The 19404-nt window shown below is 37.2% G+C and overlaps 1 protein-coding gene across 1 annotated transcript in view; it reads right to left on the bottom strand.

The window, feature by feature from the left end:
- SYT10 (synaptotagmin 10) overlaps window positions 1-19404 on the bottom strand; it is a 69586-nt gene that overhangs the window by 13705 nt on the left and 36477 nt on the right. Inside the window, exon 4 of the mRNA XM_004441155.3 lies at window positions 1420-1540. Within this exon, the coding sequence (XP_004441212.1) occupies window positions 1420-1540 (121 nt within the window). The remainder of the gene's footprint in view (window positions 1-1419; window positions 1541-19404) is intronic.

Here is a 19404-nt window from a genome sequence, read left to right as displayed (position 1 = left end):
TTTTAAAAAATGAATAGGTAAAACATGACATAGTTCGAGAATCAAGATGATAGAGAAAGACGTAGAATGAGAAGTCTCCCTCCCATCTGTCCCCATACCTCTCCATTCCTTAGTTTTTGTGTATCACTCCAGTATTTCTTTATGCAAGTATTAGCAACATAAATATGTATTCTAAAAATCCCCATTCTTACACAGAAGGGAGTGTGATTTCCATATTTATTTTCGCACCTTGGTTTTTTGTTTATTTAGTATATCCTGGAGCTCTTTGCATACTAGAACTTCGAGTTCTCTCATGCTTTTTGTAATACAAATTTAGTTTATTATTTGTTTTTGTTCTGAAGAACTACAAAGAACTACAAAGTTACAGATTGCCCCCATGTCATCCTTTATTATATCTCCACTACTCTTTCTTTTTTTTTTTTTTTTTTAAGATTTTAATTAATCTATTTTTTCCCCCCCAAAGCCCCAGTAGATAGTTGCATGTCATAGGTTCACATCCTTCTTGTTGCTGTAGGTGGGACTTGGCCTCGCGTTGGACGGAGAAGTGGTGCCTCGGGGCGCGCCCGGGATCCGAACCCGGGCCGCCAGCATCAGAGCGTGCGCACTTAACCGCTAAGCCACGGAGCCGGCCCACCACTACTCTTTCTTATTTCTGTTTAATTCAACAAATGCTTACTGACCTCTCTACTGTGCCCTTATCATTTTTTCTTCCACAGAGCTATGCCAAAGTGCACATATTAAGTTATAAATAATCCTTCAGAACTGTAGTGATTTAAATGAAGGAATAAAAGAGCATGATGTGGCTTTATCTCTTTATCAAAGTTAGCACAAGAGAAATTTCCTACAAGAGTGTCTTTAAGAAACTTGGAAAGCATTCATTTACTTTATTACTTCTTTCAGTCCATAGAGTTGCCCCAGTTTTTAGTTAGAAAGGTGGCAAGAATGTAAATGCAAATGGTGATCTTATAACATGGATGTTTCTCTGCAGATCAGGTGAGAAAAATAAATTCAGTCTAAATATATCTTCATACAGCCCTCACTCATAGAGTAAAGCAAGTCTGAAGTGAATGGCTTAAAGTCCAAAAATCTTCCTTTATAAGCAACAGACTAGCTGGAAATAGCGAAATAGATGGTAAATTATATATTTTTGAGAAAGAACTAAACCTGTACGGAAAGAAAGAAAAATAAAAACGCAAGTTTAAAGTCAATCTATTTGATAACACTTTTGACACATTACATGATAATGTAAATAAAAGACGTGATCTAGAGAACTTTATTTGATAATCTCTTTTTCTACTTTTATTGTACCCCACTACAGACAAATGAACTCAATAATTCAATAGCCATGTATAATTTTGGATACATGGAACATTTTATTTGGGGATGTACCCTTGACCCTCTAGCTCATTGTGTACATACCTGATGAGCCAGTAACATCCATAGCCTTCAGATTTCTGCACTTGATGACTGTCAATGTCATACGGCCAGCGGTTGGCAAATAACAAAGGGAAAACATGATTTCACCCAGGTCTATGCTTTCCTAGAAAGGCAATCAATAATTTAGTAATTTCAAGTATCAGATAGTGAAAACAAAATATAATTGAAGATGTTGAGTGAAAAATCACTTCAACAGAATATGTGAATGTCATTTTTAAATTGTTTTATTGAGGACACAGATAATATTGCAAGAAAACTGTTTTAAACAGAGTAAGAAAAAGGAATATACCCCAGCTGCCTATTTGACAGCTCCACTTGCACTTCTAACAGGAAACTCAAACTTAACACCGTCAGAACCAGACTGCTGATTCCACTCATTCCCCATCATCTTCCAAAGCCAATTTCTTTGTCAGTCTTTCCAAAATCAGCAAATGGTATCATAATTCATCCACTGATTGGAGCAAAAACCTAGCAGTGACTTTTATCTTCTCTTTCCCTCACCCCTACATCCGACCCATATCTTGTCTACGCTCTCTACAAAATATATGCCAATTTAGTGACTTTCTCTTCAGCTTTATTACTACCATTCAAGCCACTCCCCCATCTTGCCAAGATTTCTTCATTAGCCTCTAAAAATGATCTCCCATCTCAGAAGCAGCCAAAGTGATAGTTTGTGAAATGCAAATCAAATTATTTCATTCTCCTGCTTAAAACCATCTAAGGGCTCACAATTATACTGGAATAAAATTCAAACTTTTTACCCTGGCATTTAAGTGGAGTAACTATAAATTCTGGTGTATCTGGAAAATTCCAGATTTATACCTATTGTCCTGGTGAATTATTAAAAACACCCCCGGGGCCGGCCCAGTGGCATAGCGGTTAAGTTCGTGCATTTCGCTTCGGCGGCCAGGGATTCGCTGGTTCGGATGCTGGGCACGGACCCGCTCACGGCTCATCAAGCCATGCTGAGGCGGTGTCCCGCACAGAAGAACTAGAAGGACCTACATCTAGGATATACAGCTATGTACTGGGGCTTCGAGGAGAAAAAAAAAGAAAAAGAGGAAGATGGGCAACAGATGTTAGCTCAGGGTCAATCTTCCTCAAAAAAAAAAAAAAACGTGGATGCCAAGTCCTATGGGAAATGTAGTCTTAAAAAAAAGATCCCCTTCCATTCTTAAATATATCTTTTGGACAATGCATTACAGGGTTGTACAAATAAGACCCTGCATGATCTTGACCCCACCTATCTCTCTAAGTTTATCTCTTGCCTCTCCCCCTCAGGTCACTCGGATGCAGACACAAAAGCGTTTTTTCTGTTATTTGAACAAATGAAGTTGGCTCTGCTTTTGGCCTTTGCATTTTCTTTTTTCTCTTATATCTTTACCTGGCTGACTCCTTCTCACCATGCAGGACTCAGCTCAAACAGGATCTCTTCAGTGAGGCCTTCCCACTTCCTGTCCTATACACAGCCCACTTACAGATCCTTCACACTTTTTTCATAGAAGTTATCATTGTCAGAAATTATCTTTTAAATTCAGTTTTTGTTTCCCTGAGGTCCAGAGGAGCAGGCTTTTTGTCTGTCTTATTTTTATATCCTACTGAAGTGTCTAGTACACAGCTGGCTCTCAGTGCATTTTTTTTGAGGGAATGAAAATATTATTAATTAATCTGGATAAAAACTGACCTGCTTTGATTCATTTACAAAGTTGAACTGTTCACAGAACCCTGACATAGATGTACTTGCCGTCATTGGCTGCATAGGTGGTGGACGGATGAAAATAAGTGTGAACAATGCAGATAGAAAACACTTCTCAAAGAGTTGTTTACAAGATTCAATCAAATCATTTCTGGTAAGACAATTTGTGATAGATTTAATTTGGGGAGAAATAAGTTGCTATGCACCGAGGTCTGTAGAACTAGACTCTCAAAAATTCTTCATGACGAATAATTTATTGGACTTGCTCTTAAAACTCAGGTTCCAGTTATGTAATTCCCACTTCTTTATTTATGGTCTAGAAGTAGTAGAGCTTAGTGATTAAGAGTATAAACTGTAGAGTCAGTGAAGCTTGGGTTTGACTCCTGTTTTCTACTTCCTAGCTATAAGATCCTAGGAAATTTAATTAAGCTTTGAATCTCTGAAACTTTATGTTCAAATTCAGGAAAATATCCACTTCACAGGGGTTGTAAGTAAGCATCAAATGAGATAATGTAAATAAATCCCAGGGCAGTTAACAGAGTGTCTGGCATATGATAAGGGATGCTGTTTTGTTCATTGCTGCATTGCTAACACATGGAGCAGTGGCTTACACATATCAGGTGCTCAGTAAGCACTGGATAAATGAAAAAAGATAAGTGAAGCAATTATTATTTTTCAAGAAAATTCAGCAAAAATAAATATTTTAAAACAAAGGTATATCCAACTGGGTCTCCTCTGGGTTATTGGATTGTTGCAGATCCAAAATAGTGAGCAAGATTCAATAGGAGAGGCCTGAGGTAAAACAGGAAGGCATGACCTCCTACTAGGGATTCATTCTTTTCACTACCTAAAAATTATTGAGTATTACTTGCTAGGCACAGTGGCAGTGCTGCAGACACCAAGGTAGACACGGCATGATTCTGCCCTTGAAGATCTCAGTTGAGAAGGAAGAGAGTAGGCTGTAAAGGGCTAAGAAAATAAGTCTGAATCCCATATTTACTGGTGATTTTCTCCTTGTTCCTCTTTCTATCTCCTTTTCCACATGCTTCTTTAGGTTCAGTCTGTGGGCTGAAGTTTTCTGTCTGGCAGCCATCTCCCTTTCCCTCACAGGATATTTCTCCTTCCAGGAACTATCAATAAGAGTAGGTATATTTTGATGCTAGCTGATAAAAATTAAGAAATCCCTTTATGGAAATGCAAATCAAAACAACACTAAGATATCACCTCACGCCCGTTAGAATGGCTATAATCACCAAGACAAAAAACAACAAATGTTGGAGAGGATGTGGAGAAACAGGAATCCTCGTACACAGGTGGTGGGAATGCAAACTGGTGCAGCCTCTATGGAAAACGGTATGGAGATTCCTCAAAGAACTAAAAATAGAGATGCCCTATGACCCAGCCATCCCACTACTGGGAATCTATCCAACGAACCTGAAATCAACAATCAAAAGAGGCTTATGCACTCCTATGTTCATTGCAGCATTATTCACCATAGCCAAGAAGTGGAAGCAACCTAAGTGTCCCTCGACTGACGATTGGATTAAGAAAATGTGGTGTATATATATATATACAATGGAATACTACTCAGCCATAAAAAAAGACAAAATCGTCCCATTTGCAACAACATGGGTGGGCCTGGAGGGTATTATGTTAAGTGAAGTAAGCCAGAAGGAGAAAGACAAACACTGTATGATCTCACTCATATGTGGAATATAAACCAACACATGGACAGAGAAAACTGTATTGTGCTTACCAGGGGCAATGGGGGTGGGAGGTGGGCAAAAGGCGTGAAGGGAGTCATATATATGGTGATGGACAAACAAAAATGTACAACCCAAAATTTCACAATGTTAAAAACTATTAAAACATCAATAAAAAAAAATGTAGAAAATAAATCCCCCCTCAAAGCAATGTCCTTTCTGGGGTGATGGAAATGTTCTATATTTTGGAGTCATGGTTACATGGAAATCTGTATTTGCCAAAACTTGTCAAACTGTACACTTCAAAGGTCCATTTATTGTTTGTATATAATATCTCAATAAATTTTGATATTTAAAAAGAAAAAAAAAAAAGAAATCCCTTTATGAATGTAGAACAAGATACCACGTTCCACGAAGAAACATGGTGGGGGTGGTGTGGAGAAGCTAGGAAAGAAACAGGAGACAGGATCTCATGCATGAAATGCTTAGAATCCAATGGGAAACGCACCACATGCAAACAGAAAAAAGTACACAAACAGAGACATTTAAAGAGATTAGCGAATAAAATATATTTTCATGTGTCTGACTGATATAGTTTTACTTTACACATTAGGCAATCTGTGGAAGTATTTTCTCCTTCTCTAGACATATCACATGCTTACTGGCTGGAACAAAGAAAGTTCACTGTGTTTGTTCCCATCTCTCAAAGACCCTTTCTGTGGATTCAGCTGCAACATAATTTTGACCATCTGTTATTCATAGGTATTGGTAAATATAAAGAGGGTAAACTGAGGAGCTGACTAAAGTTCTAGCCCAAATAAACTGAAAGCAAAGAACATGATTAAAGGACATCTCCGAGCAGCTCTGTACGACAAACTAGTGGGCTTTTTGCCTACTGCAGTAGCAAAAAATCTACTTAAATATTCACACTCTAGCTAGTCAGGAATTTTAAGGAAACTGGAATGAACTAGGTGGTAAAAATTAATGTATAGTATGCATGCATAATAACTGCACAAAGGTTTGATTCTTCATTAGACTAATTTTTCCTTCAGGAAGTACAAATGTGAAAGAACTACAATTGTCTACATACTGAAAAGGGCAGGATACTCTCTAAGGTAAATACCAATATTCTTCAATTTTTTAAATCTGGAAGCAATCTTAGAGAGAATCATGAGATGAACTTGAAGGTAAATGGCTGTATGACCTTAAAAAATGTCCTATAACAGATGTAATAGCAGAACTCTAGATTTTGGCTTCAATGCTCTGTGCTACAGTGTGCACTAACTCTCATTATCCACCACTGAGTCTGTCCCTGTGTTGATGGCTCAACTCCAGGGAGCAGGTTGAGTTTTAATTGCTGCCTCTTCTCTGTCCAGACCACTGAGGTTTATAAGACCACACTCAGCCTCAATGATCCGAACCCTGTAGTGCCCAGGAAAGAAGCAGGAAATAAGGTGAAAGGTCTCTGAACCTACAGAATAAATATAACAAAGTTATGCAGTAAAATTCTTTTATATAAGGAGACTACACCATTTCTTATTCAACACCCATTTACTATTATTTTAGGCAAAATTCTAACAAGAGTATTTACTTGGTATACCAATCTAAAGCAGGTCAAAACTCACACATGAAATGTGGAGATGGGGAAACTAACAGCAGTAGGTCTAAGTGAAGGCTGCAATAAATGATAGCTGCAAAGACACAATACGATTAAAAAATAAGCAAGTATTCTAAAAAGGATAGCAGTCTAGAATCATTTTGTATTAAGAGGAACTAACACTAATAATGTCTCAGTAACTTAAAAACTTAACATTTTATTACAGACTTGAACAGTAATTAATATTTAAAATGATGCCTCTGAGTCATCAAGATAAGGAAAAATATCCTATCTGTTCTGTTTAAGAAGGTAGAGAAGAGAAGCGTACACTATTTTTTAGAGTTATTTTTATCCAAAATACTTAAAACATTTGAAGTGGTAATTTTGGTTTAAAATGAGAAAGGCTTTGAGTTTTTGAAAATTTTATTTATCTCATTTACTACATTTATTTATCTCATTTACTACAATTCTATATAAACATGAGCTTCCTATATTAACCTTGAAAAACTCACTTGAAAACTCATTTGAAAGCCTACTCTACAGTTTGGGATATAGTATTCCATAAAATTTCTTTCAGGTAAGAAGACCTTTGCTTCATTCTCATACACACTAATGTATGTAGTGGAATATTCACAATGACAATCCTCTGACTCCTTATTGGGAAAAATGGCTTATGAAGAAAGGCTAACACTGAGGCTGGGTGAGGGCCTGCATATTTGATTTCTTCATCCTGGCTCCACCGACATAGAGCTGGGTAGATAAAGATCATTTTCTGATGACTGGGCTATTGTCAACCTCACAAATACAGTCACAGTTATAAAGTTTTTTCCATGTACCATCTCTTCAAAACAAAATTAATGGTCACTAGAAAGATAAATTGATGTATATTAGTTGCACCGCACATCCTATTTCAAGACTAACTGAACTAATAGTAAAATCGAGCTATAGCAACTGAGTGTAAGAGATGGAGAGGAGGCAGAGAGGAAGGTGGAATACTCAAGGGAACGACTCCTGGACGAAATAATCATTACATCGGGGCTTGAAGGATTAAAGAGATGGGATTTCACAGGGAAGAAGAATAATATTGTATGTGAGTACTATGATTAATACTCAGAAATAAGAATGAGCAGTTTATGTTGATAAATATGGAGTTTGGTGACCGTTGGAGGAGGTTTAAGGCCAGATGTAGTTTGTTCGGTGGCTTCTATGGCCAATAGGGATCCAAGGGTGTTGGTGACAGGAAAGAGTGGAAGCTTGGCAGAGTGGAAAGGGTATAGGTTTCTGGATTAGAAAAATCAGAGTTAAAATCCTAAATTTTCCAGGTACTGGTTCCCAAATACATGGCAAAGATACATAATCTCCTTGAACTTCAGGTTAAACACAAGTAAAATGGAGATAATAACATCTACCTTGCAAGGTAAGTATCATGCATGTAAAGTGCCTGGCATAATCAGATATTTAAAAAATGATAATGATGATAATGAAAATAATATTTGAAAAACATTTCTTTATTTTGAGTAGGCTAGATTATCATGGAAAAAAAAGAAGAGAGAGACCATTGAAGTAAACAGGTGTGGGAAGGTGTTGGCAGAAGAAAGGTTCGGATTCAGAGATATATTAGGAAGTAAGAATCATTAAGATTTATTGAAAAAAAACTTTAAACAAACAATTGGTTGCCATGGTGACAGCAGTCATCACATCTACTTAGCACCCTAAATGCAGCCTGCCTTCCACATTTCCTGGTTGGTAAGAAAACTGATGATTCTTCTCACACTGTTAAAAGATGTGTTACTAGATTAAATGAGCTTCTTCATCAAGTTACTAGTCCTTCACCCTTCTGTTCACAAAATGGAGCTACAGTGAAATGCAGACCCAGACTGGGTCTACTGGATTCAAACTACTGTAAAATATTTATTTCTCTCTAACACACACCTCCTATTCACCTGAGAAAATCATGGAATTTAACCTTGAGCAATTCACTTAAACTCACTTGACCTCAGTTTCTTTGATATAACGTGAGGGTATTCAAAGAGATGAACTAGTTTATTTCCCAGCTCTAAAATTCTGTAATTCTAAGCACCAGTAAAATGAGGACTAAATAGTATGTATAGTTTGGGCATGTTCAAGAATGTATGGGCAGCCCTTTTAGGCCATTGAGCTGGCAGGGCTTCATTGGAAAGACCACAAAAGAGCAATAGTTGCTAATAGCTTGATTTCAGGTTGAAGAACAAGTGATCATAAAAAATGGCTATCACTTAAATTTCCAGACAATGTGCTAGATGAGGAAGTATGCAATCCTTAACGCGCGCAGAGCACATCAGGGTTGATCTGGTTGGGGATTCACGAGGAAAGACCATACAGGATAAAGAATGTGCATTGTCATTTATATTGTCCCTTGGCTCTGCTAAAAATCTCGAGGTGATTGTGTTTGACTCTCTGATATGTATTGGGCACACAAAGCCTGCAATATTGAGTCCATGCTCCTTGACATGATGCATATGGTCTCTAACAATCTGGTCTCTAAGTTTTTTTCTACTTCCATCTTACAAATTTCTTATCATGCTCCCATAAGCCAAAGGTCTGCACTGCAGCTATATTAAATGCCTTGTCAATCTCTAAATATTCATTCATTCATTAGCATGCTTATGCTTACTGAAAATCCCAAAGGCCGGGCCCTCTTCTAGTCATTGAGGGAACCCTGATGACCAAGACAAAATTTTTCTTCTCATAGGGCTTATACGTGATTTTGGACAAGTGACATAACCTCTCAGAACATCACATTATTAATTAGGGGACAAGCTGGAATAAAAACACAGGTCTGCATGATTTTAAAGTACGTGATTTTTTTTTTAATCCAGTGTTGTAAGTGCTTTTTTAGAGGGATTCTTGGGTTTTAATTATAGGAATAGAGACGAAAAGTACCTGATTCTTCCCATGAGGATTTAGGAGGTTCAGAGGTGCGGGATATTTAATTTGAACGTTGAAGAACGAGTAAAGGCGAAAGGAACTAAAAACAGAGGGAGTCGCATGTAAAGAGGCTGTGAGGCGAGGCTTGGAGTGCCCAGTTATGACCAGCAGGTAAACAGAGACCACTGGTTCTGGTAACACCACAGGATAATTTAAATTCAACACACTGGCCTTATTCTGAATGATCCCTCCTCAGGAGTACTTACTCAGATCAACCCTGATTTTCTCTGCAGTCAGGATGAGATCAGTTTTCCCGGCTAATAAGAATTACCTGGAAGGGTTGCATTTAGATTTAAAAGGGAAATGCAAAGATAATATATGTCAGGGGCCCAGTTTGCAGCCTGACACATAGTAGATGCTCAAAAATATACTATTTTTTTTGCTTGTTCACAATAATTTTTCTGGGGTCAGTCAACTGACATAAGGTTGGTGCTCAGTAAAAAACTCACTGAATGAATAATCATAAAAGCACGAGGCCAGGTCATGACTTCAGTGGCAGCAGGGACATCTGCTGTTTGAAGGAGTGAAGACTATTCAGTAACCAGAGAATATATGAGCAAATTGCAACACTTTTTTTGGTGTTGTGGGCTTTATGGGTGGAACCTTCTAGAACTGTGCAAGGGCATGTCCATATATGGTGGCCCTGAGAACACAATAAACTAATAGTCATACAGTTTTGAGCCATTTAAAGACACACTAAGGGTTTGGGGAGCTAAAGTTAGAAGATGCTTATCTATTAGTTTTATTGAACTTTATTTCTCTATAGATCCCTCTAGTTGAGTGTAATCTGGGATTATGTTTGCTATAATTCTGTAGTACACTGGAATTGCATAATCAAATGTATCTCTAAGGTGTATAAATTGCTTTTTTTCTTTACCCATCTGGCCATCTTTTTAAATCTGCCAGCATAAGTAGTCTAGTGGCTCTGGGAGGCAAACAAGAAGGAGGAGGGAGCTGTTTGATAGAATACAATTAGGAAATGTAATTAACATTATAACCCTTCTCCAGTTTCTTAGCACACTTCCCTCCTTTTCTTTCAAAGAACCACAATTTTCACGTAGCACTTCCTCCCTGCCCTTCCTCTTTCACCTAGTAATTCCGATTAAATCAGATTTCATCATGTTCAATGAGGGTGGGGGAGGGAATGGGAAAAAGAGGGTTCTATCACAAAACCTAGTTAGATTGCTGTATTTTTACATCACGTTTTCATTGCTGATTCTTTCCCACCATCTCCACTTGCAGACAGAGAAAATGCTCACCAGGTGCCTTTTAGTAGGACCTGCTCATTTTTATGCAAGAAGCAAGGAATGCACTTGGTATTAAGCATATCATATCAAGCATTGTGCTTGGCCATAGCACAAAGTCCAGGTGAAACTTTGCAGAAATCAGGGCAGAAACGGGCAGAGAACATGGCAGTGTTAGAGATGGGATAATTACAAACCCCACTGAGCATTAGGTGATTAACAGTCACAACCCAGAGCTACTATTGCCAGGGATGCTATTTAATAGTGCCATGTTTCTGCTCAGTTGGAGAACCATTTTCAGCTCCCAGCTCAAGTGGGAAATAACTCTGCCTGCCAAAAGGGTTTAGCTCTTATCCCATCCAACACAGCCGTAGACTTAGCGACCAGGAGCCATGAAGTGCTCACTTTATAGAGGCAGAGCTGAGGCCTTAAAACAACCCTTCCTGGATTTAACAAATCAGATCTCATAACTACCTGTGTAGTAAGGACCCTGATGCAGAGGGGATAGCCCCTTATAGACACCGGGACAGGAGTAACTTGGGACATAAGAATGGGTACAAATTTGATTAGAACTCTTCCCTTTATCATAGTGGTTAAGAGATATCTTAAGGTTCTTGGTGAGAGGAACTGGAGACTTATCCTCAAATCTTAATCATTATTTATAGCTAGGGTCTAGAAACTTGTGTAATAAGCTGTATACTGCTCTCCTTAGAGTGTTTGATGCTTTTAAATACCTTTACAAATTTCCTAATTAAAAGAATCCCTCTCAGGGGCCGGCCCCATGGCTTAGTGGTTAAGTGTGCACGCTCCACTACTGGCGGCCCGCGTTCGGATCTCCGGCGCGCACCGATGCACTGCTTATCTGGCCATGCTGAGGCGGCGTCCCACATACAGCAGCTAGAAGGATGTGCAACTATGACATACAACTATCTGCTGGGGCTTTGGGAAGAAAAAGGGAAAAAAAAAAAAAAAAAGAATCTCTCTCAGTATTGCTGTAGGTAGACACTTGGATGGGATGAACTTGGCTTCACTATTTTAGAGTCTACTTGAAATTGGTTTACATGGTTTCACCCCTGCCCCCCAAAGTCTATTCTCCACATAGTACCCAGAGATCTTACTGATAATATGTGAGACCACGGCTCACTTCTGATCAAAAGCCATCAATGGTCTCACATGTCACTCAGAATAAAACTCAAAGCTCTTTCCATGGCCTAAAGGTTCTAGATGATCTGACCCTCAGCTGTCTCTCTGATCTTATCTCCTATCACTCTCATCAGAGAGGCTTTATCTGACCACCCTATCTGGAGTGGCCCCACCTCACTGCCACTTCTATCCCTTACGCTGCCTCATGTTTCACATAGCACTTCCCTTTATTGGATATACTACATATTTCCCTTGTTGTTACCTGTCTCCCTTTTCTACAAAGTGGGCCTTATAGAATGGGGACATTTTATGTCCTAAAACATCTAGAAGAGTGTCTGGCAAATAGAAGAACTAAATAGAAGTTGGTTGAATTGATAGATTTAAGATCCTTGGTCTACAAGTAGGCACAGCAGGTAACCAGCCTTTAGTACAAAATTTTCTCCTAGCTATTATTTTTCTCTGGATGGGCAATATATCACACTTGCTTTTCTATAAATAACCAGATTATAAATTAAAAAACACGTGTAGTCTCTTTGGGATGATAACAGCCTGTTTGGGCATAATTTTCTGCTTCTGGTACTCTTAGCTCTTCTGTAGACTGGTATTTGATAGCTGCCTGCACTTGTAAAGCATCCCTTTACTTCCATGGAGTGTGGGATTGTGCAGAGTATTTAAAAATTTAGAAGCACTCCAAAAACATGAATAAAATTGATATTCAGTCAGTAAGATCTCTGGTTTAGGGAGTAAATTTATGGAAAGACAATGCAATATATGCCATGGCATAGTATTTTATAGCATTGTCATATTTTATTCAATTTCAAGACAAAGGAAAAGGATAAAGAATAAGTACTTCTCATTCATTGTTTTAAAAATATGAGGGTAATAAATTCAAGGAATTTAAATAATAGGGTAAGAAGTTTAAGACATGAAAGAAAATAGGATATTTGTAATCAAGTGAATAACAGCTGTTTTCTTTGTGTGCAAGATTATGGTTTGGTAGGGATAATTGACACTTGGCAACTTTAAATTTTATAAGAACATCATATTTATTATCTCTCTCTTTTTTTTTTTTTGGTGGGGAAGACTAGCCCTGAGCTAACGTCTGTTGCTAATCCTCCTCTTTTTGCTGAGAAACATTGGCCCTGGGCTAACATCTGTGCCCATCTTCCTTTACTTTATATGTGGGACGCCTGCCACAGCATGGCCTGCTAAGCGATGCCTAGGTCTGCACCCAGGATCCAAACCTGTGAACCCCAGGGTGCCAAAGCAGAGCACGCAAACTTAACCACCATGCCACTGGGCCAGTCCCTCTCATTTTATTTTGAAAATATTCCTATGGGGTCGATATTATCATAAAATTCCTTTTATGAATGAGGAAACAAGTTCAGTAATGTTAACCAACTTACTCAAAGTGATAGACCTGCAAGGTAGCAAAGCCAGGATTCTAATTGCAGGACAATCACTTCAGTTCCTATAGTTTTCTGATTTCTTCTATGACTTTCCCCAGTAGAAATAGTGCTTCACATTTTACTAGCCAGAAAAAGAAACTTAAAATTGTTTTCATGGTCTTAAATTTCAAAGCTAGCAGATGGAGTACCATATACTTTGAAAAAATATTTTAGAAATTAAAACATCAGTTACCTGATTTATAGGAAACTGTTGAATACAGTCCATTATAGAGGAGGAGGAGAATATTTTGAACACTCCCATTTAAAAATCAATCTCATATTCTTTTCACTATATAAGAGCATGTTAATAATTAATAATTTAACTAGTTAAATGCAAGAAAGAAAGGAACAACTTTAACTCAACAGTACCTTTAGAACTATACTAAATTCCTAAAACTTGCAACAAACCCAGCTGTGCTGCTAGAACATCATGGGGTTAAAAAGCTTCTCCTTATCTCCTACAACCTCCAAATTAAAATAGAGACAATTAAAATACAAGGATACAATTAAACTATACCTCAAATATGGATTTTTCACCAATTACATCTAAGAGAGAAAAATTGCCTAAAAATTTTCTGAAATAACATTTTGACTACCCTTTTGAATTAGGCCAAAAGAGTCATTGATTAGTTCTTCATACATTTTTACAAAAGTTGTTAACAAGATAAATTTGACAGGATTGTAAGTTTTAAAGGATTTATACATATATTTTTGTCATAAGTATCATATTAAACATTTCTTTAATTCAAACTATATAAGTATTTTGAGATTTCAATTCCGTAGGCCAAAAATTGAACACTCGTTAAAAAAATTCAGTTCTTGGGGCCGGCCCTGTGGCTGAGCGGTTAAGTGCGTGTGCTCTGCTACTGGTGGCCCAGGTTCGGATCCTGGGCGCGCACTGATGCACCGCTTGTCCAGCCATGCTGAGGCCACGTCCTGCATACAGCAACTAGCAGGATGTGCAACTATGACGTACAACTATCCACTGGGGCTTTGGGGGAAAAAAGGAGGAGGATTGGCAATAGATGTTAGCTCAGAGCGGTCTTCCTCAGCAAAAAGAGGAGGATTAGCATGGATGTTAGCTCAGGGCTGATCTTCCTCACAAAAAAAAAAAAAAAATTTCAATTCTTTTCCTTTTTTTTTAGTATATTCCAAGCTTGGTAACACCTAACATAATTCAAGGAAAACAACACAACTAAGAGTTAATTCAAGATTTAACATCTAGTTCTGCATCTTCTATTAATCAGCTGTGTGAACTTCAGTGATTTTCCTGGCATCCCCAGGCCTCTATTTTCTAAACTATAAAATGAAAGGATCACACTTGAACTCTCTACTGCTTCTAAAATAATATGATCATATGATCCAGACACGAGAGCTCTCAAAATCCTACTCAAAACATACTCATGAACTTTTAAGTCAATATGAAAAACTCTGACCTACTACAAGTCTCATGCACTTTACTCTGAGAATAAGATCTCAGCTCATTATTTAAGAGTGACTCATTTTTTTTTATGTAGAATTCTCCCAACTTAGGTATTTTATTATACAACCTAAAAGCAACAAATTGGAGGTAACGAATGCAGAAAGCATGTCTACTTATAATGGAGACGAAGTGGTGTAACAGAGGAGCAATGGACAGAAATAAAAGTTTGCTTTTTAAATTTGTTATCATAGGGCCGGCTCCGTGGCTTAGCGGTTAAGTGCGCGCGCTCTGATGCTGGCGGCCTGGGTTCGGATCCCGGGAGCGCCCCGAGGCACCACTTCTCCGTCCAACGTGAGGCCGAGTCCCACGTACAGCAACTAGAAGGATGTGAACCTATGACATACAACTATCTACTGGGGCTTTGGGGGGAAAAAACTGAATAAATAAAATCTTTAAAAAAAAAAAAAAAAAAAATTTGTTATCATAATTAATGGTCATAAAGATCTCCACTATTTAAAAAAGGTTAACTTATATTCAATAGAGTCTACTTAAAAAGCAGGGACATGTATAGTACTTTATAAGTGTTTCTATTTTAAATTTCTCAAGTAAGAAATTGGGCACATACATATGTGTTTTGAAACCTATAAAATTAACATAAACAAAGAGTTGTTTTTCCAGGTTATTCTAAATAAATGATGCATTATTCCTGTTTGAAATCTTGATTTTTAAGAGGCAGAAATTCTGATTTTTTTCACTTGTGATGAAACGTGAAATTCCAATTTAAGGAGTTCCTTTGAAATTCTCTGTGTATAAAGAGTAGAAGATGTTAGCAATGGTCATGGTTCTTTCTCACTTTCTGTGGTTGAAGGCCTTGTCTTGTTATCCAGCTTTGAAAGGACGAATTTGACTCCTGCAAAGCTAATGAACACACAGAACATCTCAGACACATGGCATTGTCCAAGAAGGTTACAGGAAATTAACCTGTTTATAATCAGAAATCATTTCTTTCTTTAGGGTAGCAGTCAGGGATCCAGGAGAAAACAGATGGCGCACACAAATTACAGTAACTCCAGAGGGCTTAATGCAGGACTATCTACAGAGATGTGAGCAGGGAGTAGGAAAACCACAAGAGATGGAGCAGTGCCTGGCGCGGGTAACAGCAGAGGCTGTAACGACCTCTAGGTCTGAAAAGGCAAGGGAGGGGACAGTTACCTGGATTCAGAAGGAAAGTGGTAAGAAGAAAATGCTGCTCTGAGAGGACCTGAACCCTCAGGTGAAGGACACAGTCAGCCTGAGGCAATCTTGCACAGAAAGATCTAAAGAGAATACACATCCAAATATCATTCTCCTCCAGCCCTAACATCTCTTGCCAGAACTCGGAGTGCAACAGTCTGTGAACAAATAGGCCAGCCTCTTGAGACATTGAACAGGGTGGAGAATAGTGGAGAGTGAACCTAAAGGGACACGCAAAAGATATCTAGCACCTTTAGCTCCTGAGGTTTTATGAGATGCACTTCATAAATATATGCAGAGGTTGGTGAGGGAACAAAGAGGAGGATATGCCCAGTGGAAAGGGAAGAGTCAAGTTAGGTGGGAGATGAGAGGCATGCTAGGTAACGTTATGAGTACATACATCATAAAACGAAAAAATAGTATCTACTCATGGAATCATAGCATACAGTAACTAAAAAAATCTAAATTATCTATCACACAAAACTTTCTAACCCAAATAGAAAAACATACCACATAAACTATCTCTTACCATAATAACAAGACATAGCCATTTTTAACACCAACATCTTTATTCCTATTTAATACGTAAGCCACATCAACAACAACCAAAACCATATCCTGGGGATATCATTCCGCTAATACTTCTTGGCAGCTAATATATATTGAGCATTTACAAATGCCTGTCTCTGTGCTAAGCACTTATCTTAGTCTATTCAACAAACTATAGTTTGCCTTCTCATAATCCCCATTTTACATTTTATAGATAAGATAATTAAGGCTTAGAGAGATTTAGTAACTTGCTGAAAGCTATACAGATAAGTGACATAGGAAGAATGCAAAGCCATGTCAGTTTGTTCCTGAGCCTAAGTTCTTTGGTGAGTAGGCTACACTGTCTCTAACTATAGCCAGAGAGAGAGAAAGAGAAAGAGAGAGAGGGAGAGAGAGTGAGAAAGAGAGAGAGAGAGAGACCCATGGATGATAGAGAAGCTAGATGCCAATTATAATCTTTACAAGTAGAACAGCATAGGAATTTAAATTGGAAATTATGTAGATACAATGAATCAATGAATTTAGGCAGAAAAATCATCTTGAGTTTTAAACAACCCCAAATATTATTATTATTGGTTTAATATTGGTTAACCCCAGTATTAAAATATGGTTGGTAGACATTCCTCAAGTGGCTGCTTTGGCTAACAATTTTTGATTGATCTTCTTTCAATGAATCAAAACATCATACTATGCTTATACAGCAATTCTATGTTTATTAAAAAAGTGTGGCATCTGTGTTGAATTAAGTCTAAAACTGGCGGCATACATTTAAGTTTTAGATATGTATTAACTTTGAGTTTTTGTTTTGTGAAACAGAATGCTGTACGCAATATTATAGGAATCTACTACAGGAACTGCTAATAAAAGGCTAATACAATCATTGTTGTGGGCTATTTTAAAGCCAATTTACTGCAATCTTTCACATCAAATGCAAAGGTGATTAGACACTGAAGCTTTGTCCTCTAAATGTACTCAGATGTGATTTAACTATAAAAAATAATATAATAAACCATGGTGATTTATTGCATAACAAACATTTATGAGAAAAAGTCCCTTTTAACAGTCTGCTGTTAAAAGTTGAGCAGGTGTTAAGGACATGGAGCATTATGCTTTGGCAACTTTCATAGTTTTGAGATACTCTATGATAGACATTATTATTTTCAACTTAATTTTAATTTAATTTTATATTGCAGCATAGATGTTGCCTATCAATTCTTGCAAAGTGACTAGAAGATCTTATAGGTAGGTTCATGGAACTTATGTGCATCATTTGAGTTAATCAATTAATGGCAGCCCATTAGCAGATGCGATGTCTGTGACAATCCAGGGTCAAGTTTACTGCAGAGAAGAAACAGAAAATGAGGGAGGCTCAAAGAAGAGCAGATGTGGGTTCACTGTCCCAATCTGTAGGCCTATAGCTACAGTATTGCCTGCTGCACCCCAGGAGATCTAGCGAGACAGCCTTTGTCCAAAAAGGTTTATTCCCTACTGCCCTGCCTTCCACCACATCTTTTTCCTTATAATGAGACTGGAATTTTGCCACTCGTTAAAATGTTATTGTCTAACACGTTATTCCATAGTTAACAAACTTCAGAAGAGAATACATTGATAGATAAATGCAAATAAATACAGTATTTTTCTGATCTTGGGATAGATCCAGGATGGTTGGGGGCAGAATTAAAAACATATTACTAGAAATAAGAAAACAAATTTAAAATTCTTTTAAACATTCAAAGAAATTTTAACATTGTGTCATAAAATACATTACTTCAAACCAAAGCTCAGCTAGTACATTTAGTACAGGTACACAACCATTCTGAATGGTTGCTACAACGAACACAACAGTCTCTTTGTATTTGTCATGTCAAGGCTTACTCTTTCAAATACTCAAAAGATCCTTAGTTAGAAAATAATAGATTCAAGCACTTTAGAGTTGTAAACCAGGTCAATGTGGTTATGTAGACGCCCCCACCTTTTCGTGTGAGAATTCCTAAGTGTCTAGAACATAGTTGGTACTGAAAAAATGTTCATTGAACAGATGAGTAAATAAGTAAATATGCAAAATGAAGTTGGCTCTGCTCAAAAAAAGGAAAGCCTTTCCTTATCTACTTATACTTTCAATGGCCTCTTGAATGTGCATGAGAAATCCACACTTAAACATTGAAAATAATTAGTCTTTATAATGATTGATTTTTTTAAAAAATTAAAAATGTGAATAATATTATACTTACACAGTTTATAAATAAAATGTATATAAGGCAATATGTTGCAAATCATTCCTCTTCCATATTCATCCAGTTTCTACCACTTTTGCCAATAGGTAACTGCTAATATTAAAGTCTTGTGTGTCCTTACATAGACTTTTTTTGTATATATAACTGAACATGAACATATATTTCTCCTTCCTATTACAGAAATAGTAGCATAGAGTACACAGTGCTCTTCAGCGTGATTTCTCCCTACGTTGGAGATATTTCTATGTTAGTGCAAGAGGTGACTGGCTTGCAATATTTGTGATATATAGTGGGATGATTGCTCAAGGGAAAACTAATTTTTTGCACAGAATAAAGACCCACTTTTATTGTTTCCTTTGTCATTCAATCTCATATTTTTAAAAAACCCTGCTAATTCCTGATAAAAATATTAATCCTTCTTGCATAGATATAATTTATTAATAATAAAATTATGAATGCAAAATATGCGATTCTTGTTTCAACCTGATAAGATTTTTGACAATAAATTTTAAATATTCCCAGTTTCTTTTACATTTTAACTTGTTCTATACACTGAACAATTTTATTTTTTGTCTACAGAAAGTAGTTAATATTAACAAATATAACCAAGCATACACACTGATTTGTAATCAATAGGGTACATCATCGATTTGCTTTCTTTTCTGGTAGTGGTAGATTTGTACTTACAGACATTCTTACACTTGACCTTACATGAAAATTTGCTAAGTTA

Source organism: Ceratotherium simum, chromosome 17, assembly GCF_057802395.1.
Source record: "Ceratotherium simum simum isolate JZ-2026a chromosome 17, ASM5780239v1, whole genome shotgun sequence".
NCBI lineage: Eukaryota > Metazoa > Chordata > Mammalia > Perissodactyla > Rhinocerotidae > Ceratotherium > Ceratotherium simum.
The sequence above is the reverse complement of the archived record's forward strand: the minus strand, read 5'-3'. Positions and strand labels throughout refer to the sequence as shown.